Source organism: Sminthopsis crassicaudata, chromosome 4 (assembly GCF_048593235.1).
Source record: "Sminthopsis crassicaudata isolate SCR6 chromosome 4, ASM4859323v1, whole genome shotgun sequence".
Classification (NCBI taxonomy): Eukaryota; Metazoa; Chordata; class Mammalia; order Dasyuromorphia; family Dasyuridae; genus Sminthopsis; species Sminthopsis crassicaudata.
In genome coordinates this window covers 179,978,051-180,003,681 of record NC_133620.1, presented here as the reverse complement: position 1 = coordinate 180,003,681, position 25,631 = coordinate 179,978,051, and the positions used below count along the sequence as shown (strand labels likewise).

Here is a 25,631-nt window from a genome sequence, read left to right as displayed (position 1 = left end):
AACTGATGATTTAAAAAAAAAATAAAAGTTAATGTATCATCTTTCCTTGTGGGGATGTTGTAAGGCTCAAATGGGATATTAATTATTTAAAAAAATATTATCACACTTCATGGAACACATGGCTATATAGGTGCTTATTCCTTTCTATTTTTTCTTCCCTCAGAAAAGTCGTATTTTATTCTAGTGATGGTTAATTAGATAAATATATATTTTTATTCCTATAAAGATACTTCAGGGGAGCTCATTTAAATCATGAAATCATGTCCTTCAGATTCCAAATCATTTTAAAATTATACAAATGAAGATTTTTTTCAAACATAAATCTTGCTAGTTTGAAAGTAGTTGTGGTAAACTGTCACCTTGAAATGTCAAGGTGATGTTTAACATACATTGGATTACTAACCATCTAGGGGAGAGAGTGGAGGGAAGGGAAGTAAAAAAAAAAAATTGGCATACAAGATTTTACACAGTGATTGTCAAAAATTATTGATATATATGTTTTGAAAATAAAAACCTTTAATAAAAAAAATGTAAAAGTGAGTTCATATGTTCATTCATTTAAACTTCTCCCATCATTATTAGTTATATGATCTACCATTAACAACAACAACAACAACAACAAAAAAGCTGGTAAGAGACTAAAAAATAGAGTTGGTGAAGCTTGATATCCAATTCTAACAAAACTGTAGAGCTTTTTAAAAATACATGTAAGATAAAAAATTCTTAATATAAATTTTGCCAGCTGCAGAATTTCTTAGTCTTCCATTACAAATTACAGCACAATTCTTTTGAGTTCAAGAATTTATCAGTGTTCAACAAAGAAAAACTTTAAAAAAATAAGTGGAAGCCATAAATAGCTCTCCACTAACATTAAAAAATATATATATTAAAATTTGGTGAGAACCTCTTAAGCACTAATCTCCCAAAAATATTTAAAATTACTTTTCTTTCTAACTGTACTTACATGTTCTAACAATCTTTTGCTTTAATATTAATCAAGGACACATAGAAAAACAATATTAAAAACTGCCCCCAAAGTAGTACTCTTTGTTTGCACATGAACATTTAAACCAACTAGTAAAAACTGTTTTAATGCCAGCTTTGAATTCAATAATGCATGCATTACTATCAATTTACCTGAGGTATAGAGAAAACTTTTTGAGAAAATGTTACATACATACATACAAACAGACAGACACACACACACACACACACACACACACACACACACACACACACACACACACACACACACACACAACTGATACAGTTAAAGGCTTTCCAAAAGAAAACAATTTTCATAAACATACACACACATATAGAAAACTTACAGAAATATGCAATCTTGGCAACCAGAGAAATGCAGAAGTTAGCAGCCTGGAGAATTTCTGCAGAACTTTTAGTGTTTTATCTTGGTCACCCAACATTATAAGAAACAGAGAGGATACAAACCAGTCATGGCCAGGGTAACGTCCCTGTAGACAGCCTATAGAATATTGTTAAGAAATAATCATAATTATATTTTTTCTAATATGTGTAAATGTACAAAACCATTGCAGTTATCTGTGAAAAGGCATGGAAATAGGAGTTTCTAATATAAAAATATTTCCCTGAACAAATCTATAAAGAAATTCTAATGAAGGGACCATTTAAAAAAAAAATCAAAACCAAATTAAGTCCATTAAGAAAATTACTTTTAAAAAGATACAACATTCTAAATTAAATGTCAGTACTTTGGGCACATTAAAGTTGACCTCTGTAGACAAAAGTTATATTTTTAAAATGCTTTGAAAAAGTATCTAGGAAACCTAAATCATAGAAATGCTCTTTTTTATAAAATTTATTTCAGAAAGGATATGAAGTGGAGATTTTATTGCTGTTTGCTGCTGCTTCAGAAATCTCTCAGAATGCTTCAACACCAAAGTAAGATCATTTTCAGCACCATCTTTCAGTAGATTAAGAAATTTACCATATCTACATGAATTCACCAAACATTTAAAATGAGAAATACACTGGAAAACAATTGACTAAAGTCTATTTAATGTGAATTAATATATATGGAAGCTAATTTTTAAAATTCTTATTCAAAATTCTTATTCTAATAGATTTAAACCAAGGTTCCTAAGTTCAATACAACAAAGAATTTGTGGAGAGCTAATATTTATAGAGAAGTGGGTTTGAACTTTATGGGCAAAAGAGAGCCACTGAATATTTCTGAGCAGGAGTCACATAGCTAGACTAAAGCATGCATAGGATTATCTCAAAAGGCATACAAAATGACTTACAAAGGGAAAAGAATAGAGACAAGAAAGAATTGTGAAGAGGTTACTGCAAAAATCTATATTGTGAGTAACAAAGAGAATGGTGACTCTAACCATGATAAAGAGATCTTGAATACTAGAATACTGTGGTGAAGGATTTGGTAGCTTACTGTATATTAGAAATGAAGGATAGGGAAAAAATAGCTTTAATTTTAAGGATTAAGGAGTGCTAAACAAGAGATTTGGAGCTGGAAGAATCTCCAAAGAAAATCTATTCTGATCTTCTCACACCAGACCTAAAACTATATTAAAAGGCAGAAATCATCAAAACTATTTGGTAGTGGCTAAGAAATAGGATAATGGATGAGTGGAATAAGTTAGGTACACAAGATATTCTAGTCAATGACTATTAAAGAATTCTGTTTGATAAACTCAAAAGACTTCAACTTCTGGGATAAGAATCCACTCTTTACTAAAAATTGATGGGAACATTAGAAAAGAACAAAAGAAAAGAAATGGCAGAAAATAGGCATTGACCAACATCTCATACCTTCTACCAAGGTAATGTCAAAATGGGTTCAGTATTTAGACATGAAGGACAATATCATAAACAAATTAGTAGAGCAAGGGATAGACTGTCTGATCTTTGGAGAAGAGAAGAATTTACAGCCAAAGAACTAGAGAAGATTATATTAAATTAAAAAAGATTTTGCACAAACAAAACTAAAACAGCCAAGATTAGAAGGGAAGCAAAAAGCTGGGAAACAATTTTCCCAGCCAGTGTTTCTGATAATTCATTTATTTCTAAAATATGTAAGAATTAGCTAAGTTCACAAGAATATAAATCATTCTCCAATTGAGAAATGGTCAAAGGATATGAACATACAATTTTCAAATAAAGAAATTTAAGCCATTTCTAGTCATGTGAAAAATGCTCTGAATCATTATTGAATAGAGAAATGGAAGTTAAAGCAACTTTGAAGTACCACTTTATGCCTGGCAAATTGTTTGAGATGACAGGAAAAAGTACTGATAAATATGGGAGTAGATATGGGTAAGTTGGAACACTACTGTTGGTGAAGTTGGGAAAATGATCCAAACATTCTGGAAAGCAATTTGGAACTATACCCAAAGGGATATAAAACTGTACAGTAGTATCATTGCTAGGTTGATATAAATGAGGAAAAAGGACCTATGTGCAAAAATGTTTGTGGCAGTTCTTTTTTTGTAATGCCAAAGAACTGGAATTTGAGAATATACACATCAGTTAGGGAATAACTTAACAAAGTATAGTATATGAATGTAATGGAATACTATTGTACATTAAGAAAAAAATGAGTGGCTGAATTTTAGAAAAACCTTGGAATGTTTTACATGAATTGATGCTGAGTGAATTGAACAGAATCAGGAGAACATGTTTAATATGACTGTACATGTATAACCTATATCAGATTGCTCACTGTCTTGGGGATGAGGTCAGGGAGGATGGGGGGAAATGAAAGTTAGAATTATAAAATGTTGAAAAGTAAATTTAAAAAGTAAAAAAAAATAGTAAATTTAAAAAGTTAAAAAAAAAAACAGTAACATGATTAAAATGCTAAGTGGCAGAACCCACAAAGAATTATTTTCTTCAATGTACTTCTGTATCTCATTTTTCCATGGGGGTAATTCTGCTTTTTAAAGAGTTCTTTTCTTCAGTCAAATTTTGTTTATACTTTCCCAACTGGCCAATTCTGCTTTGTAAGGATTTATCTTCAATGAATTTTTGTATATCTTTTTCCATTTGGTCAATTAAATATTTTAAAGCAATTTTCTCTTCATTGGATTGTTGTGCTTCTTTCTCCCCTTGTTTTTTATAAGGTATCATTTTCTTCATTATTTTTTGTCTACTTTATGAAGCTATATATCTTTTTTCTTTTTTTTTTAAATGTATTAATTTTATAATTATAATTTTTTGACAGTACATATGTATGGGTAATTTTTTTACAAGAGTATCCCTTGTATTCACTTTTCCAAATTTTCCCATCCCTTCCTCTACTCTCTCCCTTAGATGACAGGCAATCCCATATATAATAAATGTGTTACAGTATATCCTAGATACAATATTATGTGTGCTATCTACCTTTTTTCATGATTTTCTCACATCATTGTCATTCTGTTCAAAATTTTTCCTCTACCTTTCTTATTTGATATTTTAATATCCTTTTTAGGATGTTCTAGAAATTCTTTATGAGCCTAAAACCAATTCATCTTTTTTTTTTCCTTTAGGCTTTGGATATAGCAGTTTTGACTTTGTTGATTTCTTTTTGTTTTAATCTTCTGTCACCATAGTAGTGTTCTGTGCTCATAATTATTTTCTCTTGCATGCTAATTCTAAGCCTTTTTTTTTTTTTTTTTAACTTTTAACTTTATATTAAAATTGTTGGGCTCAGCTCTCAGGAGTAGAGAGGGCACAGTTCTTAAACTTCAGGGTTTTTGTACAGCTTCTTTCAAATCTCTGAGTCTGTAAACTTTCAGCTCTTTCACGGTGGTATGATTTAAAGAGAAGTGTATTTACTGTTTTCCTAGCCTTTTCCCTGATCCCTAAATGACCACACACTCTTTTTTGCCTTGTATCTATGTCCAAGTTCCCCACTTATCAAACTCTTGTGTGCTAGTACTCCTCCTCATCCTGGCACTTCCAGCCCAAGACTATGATCTCTATCCCCATATGGGCATTGTAACAGCATCCTGTATACATTTTTAAAAAAAAGAAAAAAGATATATAGCTTCATAAAGTAGACAAAAAATAATGAAGAAAATTATACCTTATAAAAAACAAGGGGAGAAAGAAGCACAACAATCCAATGAAGAGAAAATTGCTTTAAAATATTTAATTGACCAAATGGAAAAAGATATACAAAAATTCATTGAAGATAAATCCTTACAAAGCAGAATTGGCCAGTTGGGAAAATATAAACAAAATTTGACTGAAGAAAAGAACTCTTTAAAAAGCAGAATTACCCCCATGGAAAAATGAGATACAGAAGTTCATTGAAGAAAATAATTCTTTAAAAATTTATATTAGGCAAATGGAAGCTAATAACTACATGCAACATCAAGAATAAAAAAAAAAAATTAAAAGAATGCAAAAAAAAGTAGAAGAAAATGTTAAATATCTCTTTGGAAAAACAAACAATCTAGAAAATAGATTCAGGAGAAATGATTTAAGAATTATTGGACTTCCTGAAAGCCATGATCAAAAAAAAAAAAAAAAAAAAAAAAAAAAGAGCCTAGACATTAAGTTTCAAGAAATTTTCAAGGAAAACTGCTCCTGAGATTCTGGAACTAGAGAGGTTAGAATAGAAATTAATACAATCCACTGTTCACTTCCTGAAAGAGATCACCAAATGGAAACTCCAAGGAATACTATCATCAAATTCCAGAGATCTTAGGTCAAGGAGAAAATAATGTAATAAGCCTAGGAAGAAATAATTTAAATATCATGGAGTACAGTGAAGATAGCACAAGATTTAGAAGCTTTTAGAATATGTTATTCTAGAGAGCAAAGATGCTAGGATGATACTCAAAAATCCATCCACCCACCAAAATTGAGTATGATCATTCTGGGGGAAAGATGGGCGCTCAGTGAAATAGAAAACTTTCAATAATTTCTAATAAAAGGACTTGAATAGAAAACCTGAATTTCAAATAAAAGATTCAAAAGTAGAAGAAAGAGAAATCATAATAAGATTTAAACTGTCTGTCCCCACATGGGAAGATGATATGTATAATTCCTAAGAATTTTCTCATTAAGGCAAACTGAAGAAACGCACATAAAGGGGATGGGTCTGAATTTAACTTACTAGAATTATTACCTAAAAAATAAAATGAAGAGGTAAAAAAAAGGAATTCACTAGGAGAAAGTTTAAAAAGTAAAGGCAGAAATGCAAAAGAATTAGAAGGAAAGATGGGGAAGGCAATGGGAGGGTACAAACCTTATTTTCATTGGAATTGCCTCAAATAGGTAATAACAAAATACACTCAACTGGGTATAGAAATCTATCTTATTCTATAGGAAAGTAGGAAAGGAAGGGGTAAGAGAAGGTTTGGAGGTGCTGATAGAAGGGAGGATAGATTGTGGGATGTAGTAGTCAGAAGCAAAACACTTTTGAAGATGCTCAGGATGAAAGAAGAAAGACAGTAATATAAACAGGAAAATAGGATAGAAAAAAATTAATCATAATTTTGAAAAAAGTTTTTACATTAAGTTTCTCTGATAAAGGCCTGATTTCTCAAATATATAGAATACTGAGCTAACTATATTGGGGGAATAGTTAAATATGCTGGGGAATATGCATATATGAATGTTTTTCCTATAAGCCATTCCCCAATTGATAAATGGTTGAAAGATATGAACAGGCAGTTGTCAGAGAAAATAATTAAACCTCTCTATAGTCATATACAAATATTATAAATCACCACTGATAAACAGAAAATAATTCTGTGATACTATTCCATACTTATCAAAATGACTAATTATAACAGAAAAGGAAAATGATAAATGTTAAAGGGCACGTCGAAAAACTGAGACACTATTGCTCTACTGGTAGAGTTGTGAACTTATTCAACTATTCTATAGAACAATTTGGAACTATATCCACAGAGTTTTTAAAACCACATATATACTTTGACCCAGTAATACCATTAGTAGGGCTGTGTTCCCAAGAGATAAAAAAAACAGAAAGGAAAAGGATCTATATATGTATACAAAGTATTTGTAATGGTAGCAAAGAATTGGAAATTGAGGGCATGCTCATCAATTGAGGAATAGTTAAACAAGTTGGGCTTTATGATTTGATAGACTATTATTGTGCAATAAGAAATGATGAGTAGGATGCTCTCAGGAAAACCTGGAAAGACATGAAATAATATAAAGTGAAAATAGCAGATCCAGGGGAACATTGTTCATAGCACAGTGAATTGAAAATGACTTAGCTATTCTCATCAGTACAATATCATCCATACTTTTGATGAAAAATGTTCTTCATCCTGAAAGAATTTATGAAGACTGAATGTAGATCAAAGCATATTTTTTTTTAAACTTTATTTTTTTGGGAGGCTTAGATTTGTTTTGTTTTATAATAATATGATTTGCATGACTATATACATATGCATACCCTATGTTAAATTACTTGTTTTCCCAGTGAGGAGTGGGAGGGAGAGAAAGAGGAAGAAAATTTGGAAAAATTATTTTTTGAAAAAAAAAAATTTTTTTTAAACATGTAATTGGGGCAAAGAGAATATACTACATATATATTTTTAAATGATGTATTTCAAAAAATATATAGAAATAATCAATATTTAATTAAAGAGAATGGCAACAATGAGATAACATCCCCAAATTTGTGAGATGCAGCCAAAGTAGTTCTTAAGAGGAAAATTTATAACTCTAAGCAAAACTTCAATAAAAGAGAAAAAGAGATAGAAAAAAAAAACTAGTGAAAAAACAAAAATATAAAATTCCCCAATTAAACACTAAATTGGAAATTCTGAAAATTCATGAAGACAATAAAGCTGAAAAAAAATTGAACTAATAAAACTAAGATTTATAAAACAGAAACTAACTTGATAAACATTTGGTAAACACGTTTTAGAAAAAAGAAGGAAACCAAATTACCTTTATCAAAAATGAAAAGGGTAAATGTATTACCAATGAAGATAGAATTAAAGCAATTTTAAAGCATAATCCAGGCCAATTATATGCCAGTAAAATTGACAAGCTCAATGAAATGGATTATTATTTACAAAAATATAAATTGTTCAGATTAACAGAAGAGGAAATAAAGTACTTAAACAACTGGACCTTACAAAAAGATGTTGAATAATCCACTAATGAGGCGTCTTAGGAAAAAAAAAAATTCAAGAAAAAGTTTCCAAGTAAATTCCATTAAATATTTAAGCAACAAATAATCCTCATATTATCTAAAGTACTTTGGGGGGGAAAAAGGTAAAGCTGAAGTCCTATCAAATTCCTTTTATGATACAAATATAATTTTTATAACAAAAACAGGAAGAGCAAAAATTGAGAAAGAAAACTATAGATCAATTTCATTAATAAATATTAATATAAAATTTTTAAATAAAATACTAACAAGGAGAATATATATATAATAAAAATTACACCCTATGACCAGGTAAAATTTTTGGAAGGCAGAATAATTCAATATTAGGAAAGTTAACAGCATAAATGACTATGTCAACAACAACAACAAAATTATATGATTACATCAATTTATGCAGAAAAACCTTTTGGTAAAATATAATATCCATTCTTATTAAAACATTAAAAGTTTAAAAATTACTATTGTTATGGGCCAGAACTCTTGTACTTGAAACAAGGATTCTTACAAGGTGCTAACTCGGTGGAATTGATAAGACAATGGTTATCTAGTTTAGCATGGTGATTAATAGTTCTCTAGTTCAGTATATGTACTTAGTACTTAATATAGTTCCACAAGATTCACATCTATGATAAACGTAATTAGAATAGAGCCTATAAGCTGGGACAAACTCAGTCAAGGTCAGAGCCAGAGAAGACAAGAGGACTGGAGGCAGGAGCTCAAGCTCTTGGAGCCAAGGAGATACATTCATTCTATCTTCATCAGCCTCATGGTGGCTGGCCTGTCCTCCTGCTCCCCCGCACTGATACCATCTGAAGGGCCTAAAGAAAGCTAGCCAGGCTTGGGCAAGGAGGTATTAAAGAATTTGGACTTTGTGGTGTTACTCTACTGAAACGAAAACTGATCCAGAGACCTCCAGAAAACCAATAAGAACATTACAACTAATATAGAAATGTTTTATATCATTGCACATGTAACCTATATTAAATTGTTTAGCATCTCACGGAGGGAATAGGGATGGAAGGAATGGATATAATTTTGAACTCAAAACTGAAAAAAAAAATGAATGTTAAAAGTTGATTTAAAATTTAACTGGGGAAAAATAAAATATTATTTAAAAAAGAAAAAAAAACAATAAAAAGCACAGAAATAAGTGGTATCTATCTAATAAAATCATGAGTAAGTATTATCTGTAATGAGGATAAACTTGCAGCTTTCCACTAAGATCAAGAGTGAAAGAAAGATGTCTATTATCACTATTATCATCAGTACTGTGTTAGAAATGCCAACTACAGCAATAAAATAAGAAAAAAAAATGAAGGAATAAAAATAGTTCAAGAGGAAACAAAATTATTATTCTTTGTAGATGACATGATGGTATAGCTAGAATATCTTAGTCAACTAAAAGTAGTTGAAACAATTAACTTCAGCAAAGTTGTAGGATATAAAATGAATCCACATAAATCATCAACATCTCTGTATAATACTAATAAAAACCAGTAACATGAGATAGAAAGAAAAATGCCAATTAAAATAACTGCAGACACTTATAAAATGCTTGGGAATCTATCTGCTAAAACAAGGCCAGGAATTATATGAACACAATTACAAAATATTCATCACACAAATAATTCTAACGACATTAATTTATTCAATATCACATCAATCAAGTTGGCAAAACTTATTTGGAAGACCTAGGAAAAATGAGAACAAAATTTGTCTGGAAGAAGAAAAGATGAAGAATATCAAAGAATTCAATGAAACAAAGTGTGAAAGGTGGCTTGGCAGTGCCAGATTTCAAACTAATGTATTACAAAGCTGTAATAATCAGATTAACTTGGCACTTAAAATTACAAAGATGGATCAGAGGAATGTATTAGATACCTAATATAAAATAAATCACCTAATATTTGACATATTCAAAGATACAATCTTTTAGGTTATAAACTCACCATTTGATAAAAATTGTTAGGAAAACTGGATAGCAGTTTGGCAGAAACTAAGCATAGACCAAATACCATAAGTAAATTAGAGAAGCCTGGAAAAATATGCCTATCAGATTTATAGATAAGGGAAGAATTTGAGACTTAATAAGAAATAGAATCGGGGGCAGCTAGGTGGCGCAGTGGATAGAGCACCAGCCCTGAATTCAGGAGGACCGGAGTTCAAATCTGGTCTCAGACACTTAACACTTCCTAGCTGTGTGACCCCGGGCAAGTCACTTAACCCCAGCCTAAGGGGGGAAAAAAAAAAAAGAAAAGAAAAGAAATAGAATCATGGGAAGTAAAATAGATAATTTTGATTATATGAAAAAAAAAAACCGCACAAAATAAGGCAGTCAAAATTAGAAGAGAACTGGGAGGAAATTTTCACAACAAGTTTCTCTAATAAAAACTTAGAGAAATTTGCTGCATATTGCTGGAAGAAATGATGAACAGAATGTTCTCAGAAAAAAACCTGTAAAGACTTATGCACTCATGCAAAGTGAAGTGTGCAGAGCCAAGGGAACATTGTATCCAAATACCAGCAATACTGTAAGGATGATCAATTATGAAAGACTTAGCAATTCTGATCAGGATAATGATCCAAAGGACCCATGATGTAGAATGCTATCCATCTGTGGAGAGAAAACAGATGAACTCTGAAGACAAATAAAGCATTTTCTTTTTTTGCTTTCTTCATCTTATTTTATTTTTTGTCTGTTTTCTTTGAAATGATTAAAATAGAAATAATTTTGTGGAATTTTACATATAATTAATATAAATTAATATAAAATATAAAAATTAATGTAAAATTGTGTAAGGGTTAAAAAGCCTCTAGAAGCAAGGAATGCAGTCAAAGCATGTGGGAAGACCTGAGGGATGAGAGGCTCTGAGGCGCAAGCAAGTCCTACATGGAGGTGGGGCACAGCCCTATGAGGGGGTGTCTGATTCCAGGTACCACGCCTCCCTCCTTAGTGCTCTCAAAGCCTAGCACGCCTCTCTCCTTCTTCTCAGGCCAATCCCATTATGCCAGGTTCCTAGAGGGCTTCCCCCTTCCCCCATCTCATCAGTGGGGTATAAATATGTGCTATCTCAGAATAAAGTTCTCTTTCGCTTCACCCCTACCTAATGGTGGTCTGTCTCTATGGGATCCGGGTTGGTTCCCGAAGACGGGTAAGTGTGGCCTAGCCGTGCCCTCGACGGACGGGCATTAAGAGTAGCTCTAAGGGGAGCTACCAGGTTAGAGTAGTCCACAGGGGTGTAACAAAATTGCATTCCTTATCAAAGGAGAGTTTGGGAGAATTTGTAACTAAATTTTTTAAACAATAATTTTTTTCATATAATTGGGAAATATATAATGAAATAAATAAAAATATATTAAAAATATAATTTGGAAAGACCCTAAATGCCAATGGGATTCCAGATTTTATACTCAGGATATTAGAAGCAATTAAAGATTTTTAAACAGGAAATAGTAATATGAGCAATACTTTTTGGACGAACAATCTCACAGTAATATATACTGCTGATTAGAGGAAAGAAGGATGGGAGGCACAGAGATCAGTTAAAAAAACAAGTACAAGAGCTATCAATGTTTTGAACTTGAAAAGAGATAGTAATAATAGTGAAGCTGAAACAAAGTAAGATGAAGTGATAGTATCAATAGGGAAATTGGGAGGAATAGCAAGTTGTTGGGGAGGAGGTGAAGAGAAGTTCCATTTGAGACAAATTTAGTTTGTATGGCTCCTGAATATCCATGAAGGGAGAGAATCAACAATAGAGTCTTAAAAAATATTAAAAGAAGCAAAAATGAAAGATCTACGGCTACAGATAAAAGAACCAAACTAGGATGGAGTCAAAAAGGCCAAGAGATCAAAGTATTTCAAGAAGGAAAATGGTTCAAATAGTAGAGAGAAGTCAAAAAAAGGGGGGGGGGGGAAGGGAGGTGGGAATAGTTTATTGGATTACAAGGTCATTGGCAATTTTTAAGAATGGAATTTCAGAACAGTGATGGAAATGACTGCCAAATGGCAAGGGATTAAACAGTAAAAGGACAGTAAGAAAATAAAGTGTGAGCTGCTCTCAAGAAGTATAAGAGTAGAGAAATATGGGTTGGTAATTCAAAGCTGTAGCAGTTCCAGAGAAAGTGTTATCCTGATTTAACAGATTTTATAAAGTACTGGAAGGCTAGAATTAAAGACCTATCAAATTTTGGAGAAGACTTAATTATCTGCTTCAAATACCCAACTTGATGAACAAGACTTAGAGATGATAAAGCAAGAAATAATTTTAAAAACCTTAAAATTTTGTAAGACTTTATGCTTTCAAAATGCTTTCATACAAATTATTTTAGTTGATCCTCTGGAGGCAATATTAGTACTATCCTAGTTTTATATAGGTGATTTATAAAAGAGGGTCAAGGATTCTTTAATTACCAGGTCAGCACATTATACTTATTCATTCTGTAGTAGAAGTAAAATTTAAAAATTAAGAATCCCAACTAAATTAATTCCAATTCATTAATTTAATTTGTGTATTTATTTTATGCTCATCACCATATAATGCTAATTAGAAGTAATTATATTTTTAGAAAATAGGTAAGAATCTGCTATTATTTGCTGATTTTTAAATGCTATTTCTAGAAAGAACTAACAGTGATACAGGTTTAAACATACCTCAGTTGGCTTCTAGAATAATGATGAACAGTTATAGTTTGTAAAGATAATTTAATGATATGCCTATACTTAAAAAAAAAAAAAAACACCTTTTTACTTTCTCAAAGATGAACTCTGATTTAATGATATAAAATAGTGAGTTGTCAAATATTATTAAACATACTACAGGCAGAGAAAATAAAATCAAGAAATACACGAGATAGTTTCAAAAAGTATACCTGACAGTCATTTTAATGCCAAGCTGCTGCACAGATGAAAGGCTTTCATTCTTCACATCTGCATCAGTAGCTGAAAAACAATAGAAAACTAAGTCATAAAAATGTATTAAAGCCTGAATAATCACGTTTAATTGAAAATTGATGAAAGTAATATTTTTACATATTTTTAAATGAATTTTGAAAACACTGATGAATTTGTATTGTAAATATCTCATTTTATTTTCAAATAACTTAACCTAAAGCTTCACATAATTACTTTTATCATAAAACAGCATTTAAAATCACATAAAAAATAAAATGTGATGATATTGGACTTATTTTCTATTTTACTGGACTAGGTATTTCTAGCACATGCAAATGTCAAGAAGAAAGCAATCTCAAAATACTGCATTTTCATCTAGCAATGCATAATACCACAATATTCAAAAAAATTTTAGTAGAATCTAATACAATGTGTTCATTTATCTCAATATTTAAAAGCAAAAATATTTCAAATAACTTACAGGTTAAATTTTTAAAAATAATCCATATTCCTACTTATGTGTTATACTCAAAGATTAAATATTACTAAATGTTATATTTGAAATACATTCTTTATTCTTTACAAACTCTTTACAAGTTGTCATCCTTTATGTAATATTCTAGAATTTAGGATGACAGTGAGGTGGTACAGAGCACTAAACCTGGAGTCAGCAAGATGTGGGTTCAAAACTAGACTCAGATAACTGTATGACCCTGGGCCCAATGCTTAATCTAAACCTTTTTGCCTCCGTTTCCTCATTTATAAAATGAGAAGGAAATGGCAACCATTCTAGTATCTTTGCCAAGAAATCTCAATGGAGGTTGTGAAGAACAAAGAATTTAGAAGAGTATGTTGTTTCCTTAACTAGAAGCGAACAGAGTATCATGTTTTATCACATTTAGTATATTTACTGAGAATTTTTTTTTTTAGCATTTAAAAGATTTCTTCTGTGAATAAAGGAATAGAAAAATATGATAATTAGCATATGCAAATATCCTCCTCCCATCAAGTATCTGTGTCAGTCAGATCATGAAGACATAATAAGGACATTGAGATCATTCCATTTTAATATCTACCAATTAATTAGACTAAAAACATTTAAGTATGGAAAAATATAATAAAAATTTCACAAAGTATCACCTGTGTAGCTACAATGGTTATTACAATATTCTACTGGGGATCATAGACACAATTTTATTTTGTCATTAAAGAGGTTCTTTCATACAGATATGTGGTTAGACTCATACAAGTGAATTCCCAATCTGCATTTTAATAGTATAATGGAAATTAAAGAAAAAATTAACTATTCAAAAGGATATTCATAACTGATATATCAAAGGGTAATTAAATGTAATTCATAAGATGCTACATTAATTTAAAATTAAAATGTTTTGTTTGTCATTTAAGAATGCAACAAGGATTAAGTGGCTTCTATGTGCTAAATTTCATGCTTGGCACTGAGGCTATAGAAACAACAAAATATAACAATCTTATATACAAAAAAAATAATTCTAATCATCACTTCCAATCATTTTAAGTATTGCTGTTTAAAAAAATAACATTTCTGAAGCTTTCAAATTTGATTACCTTACTTCAAAGACTGCCCTGGATTTCAGAATATTCTATTGTCATGGCTCTATTTCAATGAATATTCTTTCTGTACTCTTATTATTTCTTACAATTGTTCTAACTTCTGTACAGCCCCATTGTTTAATACTAATCTTCAACATTGTAATCCTATATTTTTTACCCTTTCTTTTAGAGGTCCCATATATATATTTTTTAATTTAACTGTATAATCATGTGTAAGTCATTTGCAAAATAAAAATAATAACTATAACATTTACCTTAAAAATTGCTGTAAGGATATAAAGATATATGTGAATTACTTTGAAAACTTTAAAAAAGTGCTCTATCAATTATCACTTTAATCATCATCACTAGTCACTTCTATTAAGCTCTAATCCAAATCCCTTACTTCTGATAGGTGATCTTTTCTTCCCCAGAAATAAAGAGTATAAGTCACACACATAATGGCCATATCTTTACTATGCTACCTTGCCTTTCACCACCTTATTTTTCAATTCCCATCTTTTTTTATTAAAGTTTTTTTTTATTTTCAAAATATATACATAGATAATTTTCATCCTTGTAAACTCTTGTTCTAATTTTTTTCCTTTCCTTCCTCCCAACCCCTCCTCCACTTGGCAAGTAATCCAATATATTAAACACATTCTTCTTATACATAGTTCCACAATTATCATGCTACACAAGAAAAATGTGATCAAAAAAGGGAAAAATGAGAAAGAAAACAAAATGCAAACAATAAAAAGAGTAAAAGTATTATGTTGTGACATACACTCAATTGTCACACTCCTCTCTCTGGGTGCAGATAGCTCTTTCCATCACAAGACCATTGGAACTGGTCCGAATTACTTTGCTCTTGAGAAGAGCCACTTCCATTAGAATTAATCAAAAACAACATTTTTGCTCATGTGACTTCCTTTCCCTCCTTTATAATTTCTTTGGGATACAAGCCTAATAGAAACACTGCAAGATCAAAGGGTATGCAGGTTGATACCCCTTTGGGTATAGTTCTAAATTGCTCTCCAGAATGGTTGAATAAGTTCACAACTCCACCAACAATGTATTACTGTCCTAATTTTCCTCACATCCCCTCCAACATTCACCATTATCTTTTCCTGTCATCTTAGCTAATCTGAGAAGTGTGTAGTGGTACCTCAAAGTTTTCTTAATTTGCATTTTTCTGATCAATAGTGATTTAGATGACCTTTTCTTATGACTAAAAATGGTTTCAATTTCTTCATCTGAAAATTGTTTGTTCATATCCTGATAATTTATTAACTGGAGAATGGCTTGAATTCTTATAAATTGGGATGAATTATATATCTTAGAAAGGAGACCTTTATCAAAACTCTTTAATGTAAACTATTTTCTCCAGTGCATTGCTTCCTTTTTAAACTTGTCTGTGTTGGTTTTGTTTGTACAACACCTTTTTAATTTAATATAATAAAAACTATCCATTTTTCATTCCATAACATTTTCTAGTTCTTCTTTGGCCACAAATTTCTTCCTTCTCTACAGATCTAAGAGATAGACTATCCTTTGTTCTTCTAATTTGCTTATAAGATCAATCCTTATGTCTAAATCATGAACCCATTTTGATCTTATCTTGGCATAAGGTATTAGGTGTGGGTCAATGGCTACCTATTCCACTGATCCATTATTCTATTTCTTAGATATTAACAAATGGTTTTGATGACCACTGCTTTGTAATATAGTTTTAGGTCTGGTTCAAGGAAGCCATATTCATTTGAATTGTTTCATTAATTTCCTTGAAAATTTTGACCTTTTATTCTTCCATATGAATTTTGTCATTTTTCAAACTCTGTAAAATAATTTCTTGAGAATTTGATTGTCAAGGCACTAAATAAGAGGAGAAATTTAGGTAGTATTATAATTTTTGATATATTAGCTCAGCCTACCCATGAGAACTTGATATTTTCCAGTTGATTAGATATATTTGCAAGGAAAGTGTTTTGCAATTGTAGATTCCCAAATATTTCATCTTATATAGTTACTTTAAATGGAATTTCCCTTTGTATCTCTTGCTGCTAGATTTTGTTGGTAACATATAAAAATGTTAATGATTTATATGGATTCATTTTGTATCCTGGAATTTTTCTAAAGTTGTTAATTGTTTCCAGTAGTTTTTAATTGATTTTCTAGGGTTTTCTTAAGTACACTATTAGATCACCTGCAAAGAATGATAATTGGGATTCCTCTAATTTCCTTAATTTCTTTTTCTTCTCTTATTGCTAAAGCTAACATTTCTAATACAATAGTGAATAGTAATGGTGATAGTGGGCAACTTTGTTTCACCCCTGATCTTACTGGAAATGGTTCTAGTTTGTCCCCATTACATATAATGCTAGCTGATGGTTTTAAATAGTTACTACTGATACTAAGGAAAACTCCCTTTATTCCTATAGTTTTGTTTTTCCTAGAAATGGGTATTGGGTTTTGTCAAATGCTTTTTCTGCATCTATTGAGATGATCTTATGATTTTTATCATTTTGTCAGTTTGGTTATTGATATAGTTAATTATGCTAATAATTTTCCTAATATTGAACTAGCCCTGCATTTCTGGTATAAATCCTACTTGGTCATGGCATATTGTAATGGAGATAGCTTACTGTAATCTCTTTGCTAACATTTTATCTAAGATTTTGATATCAACATTCATTTGGGAAATTAGTCTATAATTTTTTCTCTGATTTGACTCTAGCTCGTTAGGTATCAGTACCATATCTGTGTCATCTGGTAGGACTTATTTTTCCAAATAGTTTGCATAGAATTGGAATTGTTCTTTTAATATTTGATAGAATTCACATGTAAATCCATATGGTCCAGGAGATTTTTTTTCTTAGGGAGTTGATTATTATCTTGTTTGATTTCTTTTTTCTAAAATGGGATTGTTTCAGTAATTTATCCCTTCTCTTAATCTGGGCAATCTATATTTTTCTAAGTATTCATCCATTTCTTAGATTATCAGATTTACTGGCATAAAGTTGAGCAAAATAATTCCCAATTGTTGCTCTAATTTCCTTTTCATTGGTTAAAAAATTCACCCTTTTCATTTTTGATACTAACAATTTAATTTCCTTTTTTCTAATCAAATTAACTAAAGGTTTATTTCATTGAGTTTTTCCATAAAGTCAATTTTAATTTTGTTTTATTATTTCAATAGTTTTCTTTCAATTTTATTAATCTCTTTTTTCAGAATGTCAAATTTGGCATTTAATTGGGGGTTTTTAATTTCTTTTTCTAGATTTTTACTTGCATGCTAAATTCATTGATCTTTTCTATCTTTATTTTGTGCAAGCATCAAAAGATATAAAACTTTTGCTAAAAACTGCTTTGGCTGCATACCATTAATTTTGTTATATTGTCTCATTATTGTCATTGAAATTATCAATTGTGTCTTTTTTTTGTTTGTTTGTTTGTTTGACCCACTCATTTTTTTGGATTAGATTATTTAGTTTCCAATTTTTGGTCTATTTTTCTCTGGCCTTTCATTATAAGTTATTTTTATTGAACCATAATCTTTTACATTGAGCCATTTACTTCTTTTTGTTCCATTATAATTTTTAGTGAATTATTTTCTTCAGTTAGCTTATCTCCTTTTGCATTTGGCCTATTGAACTTTTAAATAAGTTATTTTGTTCAATGGGTTTTCCCCCATTTCACAAATTCTATTTTTCAATGAGTTGGTTTCTTTTTCCCATTAAATCTATTTTTTAAGAAGTTATATGTTTTTTGTAGTTGATTTGGATATCTCACAGGTAGCTGGGTGATCCACCAGCTTCTGAACCAGGGCAAATCTTTTCTGAAATTCTTCCAAACCTCTGCTGCAAATCTGCTACACATCTGCTACACTCCAAATATTTGTGTGTTCTGTCACTCCAAAACCAGTTTAGAGGTTTGTCCTGGTGTTGATCTGAGGAAAGCTAGGAAGAACTGAGACAAAGACTTGTCTACTCTCTGCCATCTTGGTTCTGGCTCTTCCAGTTCTCCTTTATTTATTGTTATTCTCATTAGAAAATTATAACATTTGAGGGCAAAAATGATTTTGCTTGCTTGTTTTTTGAATGCCCAGTACACATCACAGTATCTGGTTTGTAGTAAATGCTTAAGAGATATTCATATTCTCTGTCTCTTTGTCTTTATGGTAAGCATCTCTAGACTGCATTTACTGTCACTTTAAATGAAACATGTCTAACATAAAATAAAATTTCTCTTAAAACTAGCATTACATCTAAACTTCTCTATAGTAATGTTCTCATAATCCTGTTTCTACCTTCATTTTCTATTACTACCCATATTCTCCCAGTTGAACTTTAAATCCATCCTTGATTCTGCTATTACTCCTAAACCTACCATTTGAATTACTTAGTCCCATTAATTTTTTTCTTTCTAATAATATATTTCTTATATTTCTCAGACTACTACCACTACAGTCTAGGTAACAATCAAAGACTAAATGATTGCTTCTCTCACCTCATTAAAAAGCGGGAGAGGAAAAGGGAAAAGGAAAAGAGTAATAAGGGAAGGTACAAGAAAGGAAAAGAGTAATAAGGGAAGGGTACAAGAAAGGGGGAGAGATTCAAAGGGGGGAAAGAGGGATCCCAAAGAGGTAAGCGGTGTGACACAAATGGGGACCATAAGTTTAATACTAGGAAAGAGGTTTGGGGGGCAAGAAAAAGAAAAGCGTAATCTGGGCATAATAAGATGGCAGGAAATACAGAATTAGTAATTTTAACCATAAATGTGAATAGGATGAACTTTCCCATCAAGTGGAGGTGAATAATAGACTGGATCAAAAATCAGAATCCTACAATATGTTGTCTACAGGAAACACATTTAAAGCAGGGAGCTACATACAGAGTAAAGGTAAAAGGCTGGAGCAGAATCTATTATGCTTCAGGTGAAGTTAAAAAAAAAAAAAAAAACAGGGGTAGCCATCCTTATCTCAGATCAGATCAAGCAAAAGCAAAAATTGATCTAATCAAAAGAGATAAGGAAAGAAACTATATCTTGCTAAAGGGTAGCATAGACAATGAAGCAATATCAATACTAAATTTATATGCACCAAGTGGTATAGCATCTAACTTCCTAAAGAAGAAGTTAGGAGAATTGAAAGAAGAAATAGACAACAAAACTATAACAGTGGGTGGTCTCAATCTTGCACTCTCAGAATTAGATAAATCAAACCACAAAACAAATAAAAAAGAAATTAAAGAGGTAAATAGAATATTAGAAAAATTAGATATGATACATCTTTGGAGAAAACTGAATGGTGACAGAAAGGAGTATACTTTCTTCTCAGCAGTCCATGGAACCTATAGAAAAAGTGACCATATATTAGGACATAAAGATTTCAAAATTAAATGCAGGAAGGCAGAAATAGCAAATGCTTTCTTTTCAGATCATGATGAAATTAAAAAAAAAAACTACATACAACAAAAAAGTTAGGAGTAAATAGGCCAAAAAGTAATTGGAAACTAAATAATCTCATCTTAAAGAATGATTGGGTGAAACAGCAAATTATAGATATAATTAATAATTTCACTCAAGATAATGACAATGATGAAACATCATACCAAAATTTGTGTGATGCAGCTAAAGTGGTAATAAGGGGAAATTTTATATCTTCAGAGGCTTACTTGAATAAAATATAGAAAGAGAAGGTCAATGATTTGAGCTTGCAACTTAAAAAGCTAGAAAAAGATCAAATTAAAAACCCCCAATCAAATACTAAACTTGAAATTCTAAAATTAAAAAGAGAAATTAATAATATTGAAAGTAAAAAAAAAACTATTGAACTAATAAATAAAACTAAGAGTTGGTTTTATGAAAAAAAATAAAATAAATAAACCTTTGGTAAATCCGACTAGAAAAAGGAGAGAGGAAAATCAAATTATTAGTCTTAAAAGTGAAAAGGGAGAATTTTCTACCAATGAAGAGGAAATTAAGAGAAATAATGAGTTACTTTGCCTAACTTTATGCTAATAAATTTGATAACCTAAGTGAAATGGATGACTACCTCCAAAAATATAGGCTTCCAGATTAACAGAGGAGGAAGTAAATTCCTTAAACAGTCCCATTTCAGAAAAAGAAACAGAACAAGCTATTAATTAACTCCCTAAGAAAAAATCCTCAGGACCAGATGAATTTACATGTAAAATCTACCAAACATTCAAAGAACAATTAGCCCCAATGGTATATAAATTATTTGGAAAAAATTAGGGAATGAAGGAGTCCTACCAAATTCCTTTTATGACACAGACATGGTACTGATACCCAAACCAGGTAGGTTGAAAATGGAGAAAGAAAATTATAAACCAATCTCCCTATTGAATATTGATGCCAAAATCTTAAATAAAACATTAGCAAAAAGACTACAGAAAATCATCCCCAGGATAATACATTATGATCAAGTAGGATTTATACCAGAAATGCAGGGCTGGTTCAATACTAGAAAAACTATCAGTATAATTGGCCATATTAATAACCAAATTAACAAAAACCATATGATCATCTCAGCAGATGCAGAAAAAGCATTTGATAAAATCCAACATCCATTCCTATTAAAAACACTTGAGAATATAGGAATAAATGGACTTTTCCTTAAAATAATCAGTAGCATCTATTTAAAACCATCAGGGAGCACCATATGTAATGGGGATAAACTGCCACCATTCCCAATAAGATCAGGAGGGAAACAAGGTTGCCCACTATCACCATTACTATTCAATATTGTATTAGAAATGCTAGCTTTGGCAATAAGAGTTGAGAAAGAGATTAAAGGAATTATGAGAAAGAGATTAAAGGAATTAGACTAGGTAATGAGGGAACCAAATTATCACTCTTTGCTGATGATATGATGGTATACTTAAAGAACCCCAGAGTTTCTATTAAAAAGCTATTAGAAATAATCCACACCTTTAGCAAAGTTGCAGGATACAAAATAAACCTACATAAATCATCACCATTCTTAAATATATATATATATATATATATATATATATATATATATATATATATATATATATCTCAACAGTTACGAGTTACAAAGAGAAATTCCATTTACAGTAACTACAGATAGTATAAAATATTTAGGAATCTATCTACCAAGGGAAAATCAGAAATTATATGAGCAAAACTATAAAACACTTTCCACACAAATTAAGTTTGATCTAACCAACTGGAAAAATATTAAATGCCCTTGGATATGGTGAGCAAATATAATAAAGATGACAGTACTACCTAAACTAATCTATTTATTTAGCGTTATACCAATCAGACTTCCAAAAAACTATTTTAATGACCTAGAAAAAATATCAACAAAATTCATATGGAAAAACAAAAGGTCAAGAATTTCAAGGAAATGAATGAAAAAAAAAAATCAAATGAAGGTGGCCTAGCTGTGCTAGATCTAAAATTATAAAGCAGCCATAGTTTTCTTTATATTTTTTTATAAGTCTTTATTTTAATGACTTTTCCTTAAAATATTTGAGCTCTCTTCTACATTAAATTCTGTGTCTTCACACTAGCAACCAACTTGATCATTGGGACATTTGGCCCCTATCTACTGGGCCCTATCACTAGCCTTGATTCACAGACAGCTATCAGGCCAAATCCTGTCAGACTCTACTCCTGCCTTCTGCCTTAAATAGTCTCTTCTTAAGGGTCTTTTAAGTCTCCTATTTTGGGTCAAAGAGGCCATCTTTGGACAATCATGCTCTGGGCCAAACCTCTTCTAATTCCTTCTTTAGAGATTGTTTCATTTTAAACATACTGTTGGAACTGTGCCAGGGGGAGGGGTGTGTGTGACTGAAGGTAAGGATACAGGGGAGGGAAGAAAAGAAGTAGCATAATACATGGTTCCATAATTTGAAAAAGCTTAAATTCTTATAAACCATCAACATAAGTCACCTGGAATTACACATATAAGAAAATATAACTATTTAATTGTATTGTATATATAGACTACATAAATGCAAGAGAAAGGGAGATGAGAGGATAGAATGATCAAGAAATATACACACACACAAAAAAAAATGTGGATAATTGAAAGGGAAAAGAAATCAGCTTAGAAGAAAAGATAAAGAACAGGCACAAAGGGATGAGCAAGGCATATTGACTTCCACTCCAACCCTAGCAGAATATAAATTCCTAACAGCCTGAATTCCATTTTTGCTTTTGTATCCCTAATAGTAAGTAAAATGCATTGCATATATGACCACCAAGTGGTACTCATATCTCCTACAAATCTCTTTATTTTTATTGACAACTTTAAATTCCATTTAGTTATAAAGATTCATAACCTTCACTCTTCCCTCTCTATAAAATACCATACCTAATCATCTTCCAGGTAATGTTTGTCTTTTCTCCATATATCTTGTATCTGTCTTTGTTCCCCATCTTAACATTCTGTGATGAAGACCTAACCTGTGTGAATAAAATTCTTTTCATATATTTAGTATTTACTTACTTGTATAAATACTTTTTGGCAACTAGAGTTACTCAGTGGATAAAGTAACAAGGCCTGGAAATGGGAAGACATCATCCTAAGTTCAAATCTAGCCTCAGAAATTTACTAGCTATGTAACCCTAGGGAAGTCACTTAATATAAACCTATTTCCCTTAGTTACCTCATCTATAAAATGAGTTGAAGTAAATGGCAAACCATTCCAATATCTATGATGAGAAAACCTCAAAAGGCATCAAAAGGCATCATGAAGAGTCAGACATAACTAAAAAATGACTCAACCACATACATACCATTTCTGATTCCTATTCCTTTACTTTGTCAGTAGAATAGAAGCTTGAGGCAAGAGAAAGTTTTGTTTTTGTCTTTGTTTCTCCAGTCCCTAACATAATGCTTTGCCCTCCTGTATACTCCCCACTTTTTTTTTTTTTTTTTTTAACCATGATTTTCTGGTGAGGAATTCCCACTTTTAATGCAGGTCAGAATCTGTTCTGCAGCTTCTGCAAAGAACTGAGAGATTAAATGCCTTATCCAAACTCACATAGTCAATGTAAAAGGTTAAATACCTTGTATAGCTTTTCCTCTGAGCTTTAGTCCTATAAATCACTAATTGATCATTTCACACTGGCTCTTCTGAAGATATCTCAAACTCAATATGCCCCAAACTAATCATCTTTTCTGACCTCGCCCCCAAACCAGCTCTTCTTCTAAACTTCTCTATTCCAATCAAGGTATTATTAATATCCCAAGTATATAACCTTGGTATTATCTTCAACTCCTCCCTGGCTTTCACCACAAATATCCAGTTAGTTTAACAAAGCATGCCATATTATCTTCACATTCCAACCAGCTACCATATTGAGGCCCTTACCACAGCTCAATTAGATTATTCCACTAGCATCCAATTGATCTCTAACTCATGTCTCTTACCACTCCATCCAAAGCACTACAGTCAAAAGGAATTTTCTTTGGGTATAGATATAACCATCTAATACTTCCTTCTCTACACTCCAGTCTCCTTTTCAACTCAATGAACTCCAATGGCTACCTATTCTTTCTAAGTTAAAATATAAACTCCTTAGTTTACATTTTAAACCTTACAAAAGCTGGCACTGATCTCTTTCATACCTCACTGGACATCCCCTTACTGCCCCTCTACAAACCCAGTCAAACTGCTCTTCCCTCTCTTTACACAGGACAGTCAATTTCTTTCCACTGTTTTTGCACTGGCTTTTCCACATGCCTGGAATGAATGAACTTCTTCTTTACTTCTTCTCAAGAGGATCTCTCTTATTCCTTTAAAAGACAATTCAAGAACTACCATCTAAAGGAAACACTTGATTTTCACCCAGATAATCAGCTAGAACCCTTGCTGTTAATCTATTCGGTATTTAACTACTTTGTCTACACTTATATTATTCATTTTATATTTATGCTGTGTGTGTATGTGTGTACGAGTGAATGTATATATTTGCTTCTCAAAAGTAAGGATTGTTTTATTCTTTATACCCATATCCCTATAACCTTAAATAAAAAGTCTTTGGCACTAGTATACGCTTAATAAATACTTGGAAATTGATTGATGTATTGAGTACTGACTCCAAGTCAGTTTTTTATTGCCATCAAGTTGTCATGTGCCTCACACATAGAAGTTGCTCAATAAGTGTTGAATTCAATTGAAAACTTTCTGTCCACCTGAAAATTAGAAAGAAGTATTTGTATTTAATACATAAAACTATTAGGCAGCTATTTAAGGTTAAAAGCAGTGTTTTGGGAAGATGAATGGGATAGTGGTTTAATAGACTAAACTAAATAGGGCAGATAGATTGTGGTCAGAAAGACCCATAAAACATTTTTTTGCATTAATTCAACTCCTTGGTATTAAAAGTCAACATCAGAGCGTTGGTAGAGGGAATAAGCAAAGAAGGAATATAACTTAATTGTCATTTTGAAAGAATAAAAAAAAGTTGATAATTTTGTCAGCTATGAGAAAAAAAAATACAGTTAGAGATAATACTTAAGGTTCTAAACCCAGGAAATGATGCTATTGTTGAGAAAAATAGGCAAGTTAACAAGGGATTGTATTGGGGGCAAAAAGACGAACTTAACTTAGACATATTGAAATTTCAGGTGACAGTAGAACTGTCTAGTAGGCAACTGGAAATAAGGGTATGAAGTATAGATAAAGGAACAGGGATGAGGACATAGGTTTTTGAATCCAACTCTTCCTTACTCCAAGTTCATTGTCCTATCACTCAAAAGAGATAAAAAACCCACTTTAGGATTATTGTATAAAGTATATATGTTTAATAAATTTTAGTTGAATTGTACATACAATGTATCCAAATATAATTTAAGTTCTGAAAAAAAAAAAAAGAATGAGATCACAGTATATACTTTGTATTCCCAATGTTTATTACACAGATTGTAATAGACTAAATCAGATTGAGGAAAACTAACAGGCCTCTAATCTGTTGATGAATTTGGTGGACAACTATCCCAGCACATGAAGATTT

General features: G+C 31.2%; 1 protein-coding gene across 6 annotated transcripts in view; it reads right to left on the bottom strand.

Moving 5' to 3' along the window:
* The window catches only part of TBC1D32 (TBC1 domain family member 32), a 171,621-nt gene that overhangs the window by 22,869 nt on the left and 123,121 nt on the right, over window positions 1–25,631 (bottom strand). For 4 of the 6 annotated variants that reach the window (XM_074309982.1, XM_074309984.1, XM_074309983.1 and 1 more), the window contains 2 exons: window positions 13,019–13,088; window positions 1,794–1,974 (listed from right to left, as the gene is read on the bottom strand). In XM_074309982.1, the coding sequence (XP_074166083.1) occupies window positions 1,809–1,974; window positions 13,019–13,088 (236 nt within the window). In that variant the 3' untranslated portion in view covers window positions 1,794–1,808. Of the gene's footprint in view, window positions 1–1,331; window positions 1,487–1,793; window positions 1,975–13,018; window positions 13,089–25,631 lie in introns of those variants that run through there. The other 2 variants (XM_074309986.1, XR_012489220.1) reach the window with 2 other exon arrangements.